The sequence below is a fragment of the Peromyscus californicus genome, unplaced genomic scaffold, assembly GCF_007827085.1.
Source record: "Peromyscus californicus insignis strain IS unplaced genomic scaffold, ASM782708v3 Scaffold_24__1_contigs__length_46423439, whole genome shotgun sequence".
NCBI lineage: Eukaryota > Metazoa > Chordata > Mammalia > Rodentia > Cricetidae > Peromyscus > Peromyscus californicus.
The window spans coordinates 2,339,035-2,345,846 of NW_026294535.1; the positions used below are offsets into that span (position 1 = coordinate 2,339,035).

General features: G+C 48.0%; 1 protein-coding gene across 2 annotated transcripts in view; it reads right to left on the reverse strand.

The window, feature by feature from the left end:
* The window catches only part of Cry1 (cryptochrome circadian regulator 1), a 58,210-nt gene extending 53,597 nt beyond the window's left edge, over positions 1-4,613 (reverse strand). The window contains exon 1 of one of the 2 annotated variants that reach the window (XM_052752941.1): positions 3,907-4,613. In XM_052752941.1, coding sequence (XP_052608901.1) covers positions 3,907-4,064 — 158 coding nt within the window. In that variant the 5' untranslated portion in view covers positions 4,065-4,613. The remainder of the gene's footprint in view (positions 1-3,906) is intronic. The other variant, XM_052752940.1, reaches the window with a different exon arrangement.
* Positions 4,614-6,812: the final 2,199 nt, after the last annotated feature.

Sequence of the window (6,812 nt, forward strand, 5' to 3'; positions counted from 1 at the left end):
GTGCTGCTGTTTCTTCTGGGTCGGGCCCGACTATCACTGTTTTAGAGCAGAACAGATTTTGAGGCCCACACAAGACCTCTCAAGATCTGGCTACTAACACTCCTCCTGGAGAGAGAGTGGGGGTCACAAGGATCATGAGGCCCCTCTCCAGGGCCATCCTCTTCCTGAGGATATAAAAGAAGCAAACAAGTGATTGGGGTGGGACTTCCTGCTGACATAGCTATCTGAGTTGACCATGCTCCTGTAAATAAATCCAAAATACTCATTGGTTCAACAGGCTGGATTTGGATGGAATCCTTTCCTTGTCTGTCAATGCCCTGAGAAGTCAGTAGATGTTACTTTATATCTCCCTGGGAAGTCACTCAACAAACCTAACTATGAAACTATCTGGACCCTGGACCTCATGCTTTTTGTGAAGGTGATCCTTTTTATATTACTATTATTTATAATTTTATAGAAGGTTGTTTTGCTTGCTTGTTTGTTTGTTTGTTTGTTTCTGAGGTAGCATCCTGCAGTGGAGTACAGGCTGTCCTCTAACTTACAGCAATTTTTTTTTTTTTTTTTCTGGACAGGGTTTCTCTGTGCAACAGCCCTAGCTGTCCTGGAACTCACTCTGTAGACCAGGCTGGCCTCGAACTCACAGAGATCCGCCTGCCTCTGCCTCCTGAGTGCTGGGATTAAAGGCGTGTACTATCATGTTAGGTAATGACAAATAAAATAGAAAAGCAGCTAGTAAACCTAAGACACAAAAAAGAGAAAAATCCAAATGCCTATTTGCAACAAGAGACCGAACAATAACTGTATTAAGAGTTTAAATGTGCTATATATTTCAGTAATACAAATAAAAAAAGAAGTTGTAGATTAAAAATAGACATTTGAAGAAAATATGAATATAAAGTTAAATAAAGTAGAAACTATAGGGTTGAAAAGTATGTCAAAGATGATCTACATGTTTCCTACTGAAATCATATACTAGAAGGAAAAATGGGTAAGCATGTAGGCACACTTGTAGCTTTAGCTTTTAAAAATTAAGAGGCCTTATATGTGATAGCTTCAATTATGTAGTTAACGTTTAAATAATAAAAGTAATGTATTCACTGAAAAAAATTTTAATTTTGTTTTCTGAGATTGGTTTTAATACAGTCCAGGCTGAGGACGACCTTGAGTTTCTGATTCTCCTAGCCTCTTCCTCCCAAGTACTGGGATTATTTATAAGCCACACCTGGCTAGCAGGTTTTCTCAGTCATAACTTTAAGGTATGCATTAGTATCTAAGTTAAATAGAGTAACTGCCTCATCCTTAAACTCTAGATCTAGAAAGGAAAATTAAACCAATATTCATCAGGTGACTACTATAGTCGCTATGCTATGAGGAATGCAGACCCCACCCCATCTTGTTTCCTCGTTTCCTTTAGGTCCATGTTCTCACACTCAGCTTTATTTTCCTCTCTATTACACACCCCCCTGCACACACACATTCTGTCTTCTACAGCAGAGACTTCGGTTTATTCCCTGCTGCAAATCCCCTAGGAACAGAGCCTTCTATGAATAGGAAGAACAGCAATCAATTTTTGAGTAAATGAAATTGTAGCTTCTCTTCAGGAAGGTACAATCTGCTAAATGGAAGAGAGAAATGAATACCTATTACACCTCTATGGTCTGAATGTTGCATTTCCATCCCCACAAACTCTTTGATGAAACCTAATCTCCAATGTGATGGTATTATGGGGCAATCAAGTTAGGAGAACTCTACCTTCATGAGTGTGATTAATCCCATCATCAGACCTGTGAGAGCCTTTTCATCTCCTCCATACTGTAAGAACATACAGAACATGCCATCTATGAAGTAAAATGCCCCTGCTAGGTATCAGATCTCTTGGTGCTTTCACCTTGAACTTCTTAGCTTCTGGTGCTGAGAGAAATGCATGTCTATTATTTGTAAATTACCCAATCTAACGTGTTCTGTGATAGCAGCCCAAACCAGCTAATGATACCAAATATCCATTAACAAAACAGTACATCCTAAGAATGTACAGGAAGCAATACTAAACATAGTGTAAGAGCTCAGAAGACTGCAACATCCTAGACCAGATAATGAGGGTATCACACAAAAAGTGATGTTTGGGCTGAGTCTTGGAGAGATAAGCAGACTTTTTAAAGTTCACAGTTTAATGATTATTTAAAGGTGCGCAGAGATAACTTTCCAGGATGTTTTTATCACCCCTGTGCCATAGCTACTCCCTCCCAACTTCCCAGTTTTCCCAGGACTAAGTCACCACTAAACTGCTCTCTGTCCCTGTTTATTTATTTGCCCATTGTGGATACTTCATATAAGCAGAGCCATATAACATATGAAATTCTAGGACTAGCTTCTTTCACCTAGCATGCTTTCATGGTTCACCCACACATCATACAGCATGCATCAATATTTCATTCCTTTATGGCCAACTAACTGGTACTAGGATACACCACAGCACGAAGTCCAGTAATCAGCTGATGGACATTCGGGTTTTCATCTTCTCACTATGGTAATATAGCTCCTTTTGTTCTGCTCAACCCCATAAGCAACTTGCCAGACCATTCTGTGCAAGCCATTTTCACCTTGTATCTAGATAAATACAAGTGTCCTAAGTGGTCTTCTCACTTCTTGTCTTCATTCCCCGATTCAGTGTGTTCTCAGAATCACAACCAACAACATTTTTCCCAACTTAAGTCAGATCACGTCACTTCTCTGCTCATAACCCTGTAATCATTTCCACTTCACTGTGAGCAAAATCACAGATCTTGGTAAGCGCTTAAAGCTCTGTTCACTTGGACCTATTACAACTCCGACCTCATTACCCACTACTTCCCCATTCACTCTGCTCCGGTCATTCTGGCTGGCTGTTCCTTCCAAAGGTCAAGCACATTCTCATCTCAGGGCCTTTTCCTGGAATGTTCTTCCTTTAGATAGCTGCATCCCATCACTTCTTAACCTATCACGTTCTCCACTATTTTTACACCATCAACGTTTTCCCCCTGGTTCTGAGGACTGAATCTCACACATACTAGGTGAGTATTTGTCCGGTGAGCTATATCCCCAGCTAAATAACGGTATTTTAAATTGGGGCTCCATCCATCCTAATCCTGTTTACCTCGTCTCTCTGCAGTACTTCTCATCACCTAAAAGACTACATATATATTTTTCTTTCTCAGACATATGCCTGAAGAGGACAGACTTTGTTCACAGCTCTCTCCCTCACATTCAAAGCTACGCCCGGCAAATACGCTACCAATACATCTGCCAAACTAACGCTTTCGTTTCATTCAGCCGCACGACCATCTATCCTGTTTGTTCAGGAAGAGCTCATAAAATGTCCCGAGGGTTTCTTCCAGTGTGGATTCCCTAGAAGGATTATACTTTGCCTCGAAAGAAAAGCTGTGCTTTATCTTGTCAACCACAAGGAGGAGTTGAGGAGAGAGCTGAGCAAAGAAATCAGGTAATTCTTTCCCTTGCTTTTCCTCCTCTAACCTCAAGGGGGAAGAAAGCTGGATCTGGAACCGGCTATAATAAATGAATGGTTTTTCTCCACATTATGCGTTACCTAGACACACACGTCAACAGTAAAGATTACAACCCTTCCATAGGCCAAAAAAACCAAGGCCTGGGAGTGTTTAATTCCTCTACTTCACAAATCAGGGAAAGAGTTCCCATCAGCACAGACACATAACTTACGATGAAGACCAAGGTGTTCAGGTCGTCAGTAGGCTCTCCTATTAAGTCTGTACTATTTAATATGGACCCCATCTACAATTCTTACACGGTGTACGCAATTCGGTCCCTGGACTAAACCTCAGATCTGATACTAACTCATCAACACCCGATTCGTGTACACCAGGATCAATTTCCCAAGCGCTTCGGACTCACCGCCACCTGTTGATGCCCACGTTGGAGGAGCCGGCGAACCAGGGGTCGAGGATGTAGACGCAGCGGATGGTGTCCGCGCCCTGGATGCACTCCTTCAGGGCGGGGTTGTCGTGGAGCCGGAGTCCCTTTCGGAACCAGTGCACGGCGTTCACCCCCATGCCCGGGGCGCGGCGGGTCACCCCGACTTCCTTTACCGAGAGCTTCAAGGGAGGGAAGCCGGGCTCATAACCGACACCTGCGCTTCCAGGAGAACCTCCGCACGCGAGGAGTGGGGAAAGGACGGCAGAGAGGGGACGGGAGGAGGCGACGCCGAGGCCGGGCGCGGAGGCGGCGAGCGCGCAGCTGGCAGATGAATGGAGGCTGCCGAGGCGCCGAGGTCCACGGGCGACGTCCTTCAGGAGCCCGCGCCCGCGGCCAGCGTCCGGAGGACACGCATACCTTCCAGGGCCTGCGACCCCCGGAGCGCAAGCGAGCGCGCGGGGCTCGAGCCGCCACGACGGCCCGAGCTGGCCGCGGCAGCCCCGGGAGGCTCGTCACGGAAACCTCGCCCTTAGCGAGACGGCGGCGCGTCCCAAGCGCTCTCCACGGGCGGACACGAGCTCCCCGCGGGCTGCGCGCGACGCGGCCTGTGCGCCCCGGGGCGGGCAGGGAGCTCGGATCGCGCGGGCTGGAGCGCCAGGCCGCTGGACTATCGCCGGGCCGGTCACCGGTCCCGAGGCTGCCCGGGTGACTCCGCCGCGTCAGCGGCCTCCGCCCCGCCCCCGGCCCCTCATTGGGCGGCGCGCGCCCCACGTGACCACCGGCACCTCACGTTTCTGAAGTGTGTTTACTACGCCGGGCCCGGACCGCGGCGGGAGCTGCGGCGCCGGGCGTTTCCGCGCCGGCGGGGGGCGGCTCGGCGCTCGGGACCTCAGTTCTCGCCTGGGAGCCGGGCTCGCCGCCTCTGCGGGTCTCCGCAGCCCCCGGACGCTGGCGGGGGAGGCCCCAGGCCGCGGGGGAGGGGGAGGAGGCGTAGTCCGGCTCCCGGGGGCCGGGAGCTGCTTCCATTGGCTGAGGCTCGCCGAGACCCGGATGAGCACGGGGCTGCGGGGAGCTCGCGGGCGCGCGCTCTGCTGGGCCCGGCGCGCGTGCGCCCTCGCGGTGCACTCGGAGGGGCCCCGGGCCGGGAGCGCGCCCAGGGTTCTTCCCCGGGTGTGGGAGGGAAGGCTGGGGCCAGTTCGGGCTACCCTGAGAGTTCAGGCGGAGCTGGGTGAGAGGTCCGGTAGGAGAGCCACCGCGTGCTTCGATCCCACGTTAACCGGAGTCCCCTGCTCTGGAAGGAGCGGAAAGCACCCCCTTTAGCCTTTTTTTTTCCTGCTTGGCGCGGGCACTTTTGCACAAGCCCTGGAGAAGGCAGATCTGGTACCACATCTTCAGCACTTCCCGGCGTTTCATAATACTGTCGATATATCGTCCATTTATCAACTCTGACCTATTACACGAGGTGTAGTTTAAGAGGGTATCCTTTTTTTTTCTTTTTTTTTTTTTTTGTCAACTGAAGTTAATCTGGGAAGAGGCACCTCAACTGGTAAAGGCCTCCATCAGGTTGCCTGTGGAGGAGTCTGTGGGCATTTTCTTGGTTAAGGACTGATGTGGGAGGACCGGGCCAGTGCGGGTCGCGCCGCCGCTAGACAGGTGGTCCTCGGCAGGTTGTCTAAGAAAGCAGGCTGAGCAAACCAAGGGGGAACAAGCCAGGAAACAGCTTTCCTTCGTGGCCTCCGCTTCAGCTCCGGCCCCCAGGTTTCTGCTGTGCATTCCTGCCCTGACTTCTCTCCATGACGGACTATTAACTAAATCTGCGACAAACCCCTTCCTGCCCAAGTTGGCTTTGGTCATGGTGTTTTATTCAAGCAATTGAAATCTAACTAGAACACAGGGCTACGTGTGCACCTTTGCCAGACTTTCCAGCAGTGAGCCACATGTCATGCCTTAGACATACAAGGCCCTTTTTGTTGAGGCAGGGTCTCATGTAGCACTGGCTTAATTTGAACCTGCCGTGTAACTGAGAATGACACTTGATTCTCATGTCGCCATCCCTGAGTCCTAGCATCACCTATGTGCTTATTATATTCATCCATGAAAATGTATATATCTCTATATAATATAAATATATAAATAAATATATATACCTATACCCATATCTATCTGTCTGTCCATCCGTCCGTCCGTCTGTCCGTCCGTCCGTCCATCCATCCATCTAGAGAGAGGGAGAGGCAGAGAGGGAGGATATCGTTAAGTTGTTTAAGGGTGGCCTTTAACTCACTTTGTAGCCCAGGAATGTCATTATACATCCCTGTTTCAGCTTTAGGAGTACCTGGTGTTACTAGGGTCAACATAGCAATTACTTACTGAATGAAGCAGGTGTGTTCAAAGGAGATAACAAAACAGATAAACAGAACAACAAACCCCAGCCCTCGTGGAGTTTATGCTCTGTTTCTTATTTATTGTGCTGGATTTTCTTTTGGTAGAGGAATGCTCTTTGGGGTCTACAGCTCACTACAATCAATCGTCTTTGAACTACCTAAAGTATATTTCCTCATATCCCTTTGGATTCAAATAAATGCTCCTTAATTTGTGAAAATATTCTTTACTTCTAGCACAAATATAGCGCCTCCCTGAGTCTTCCAAGTATGTGTCTGATACATCACTTGACATACTGTTACGAAGACTAATGAACATTTTTATTATAATACCTAGCTACATTGCCTCAACAACAACACTTACCACTATAGAAAATGTGTTTTTGCTTCTCTCCAAAGTGTAACTTCTCAAGGACAGGGTCTCTGAGTCCAGCATATCTTTGTGTGCCATCAATATCAAGGACAGAGCTTGACATGTGTAATTAAATGTTAATTGAACAAATGAAT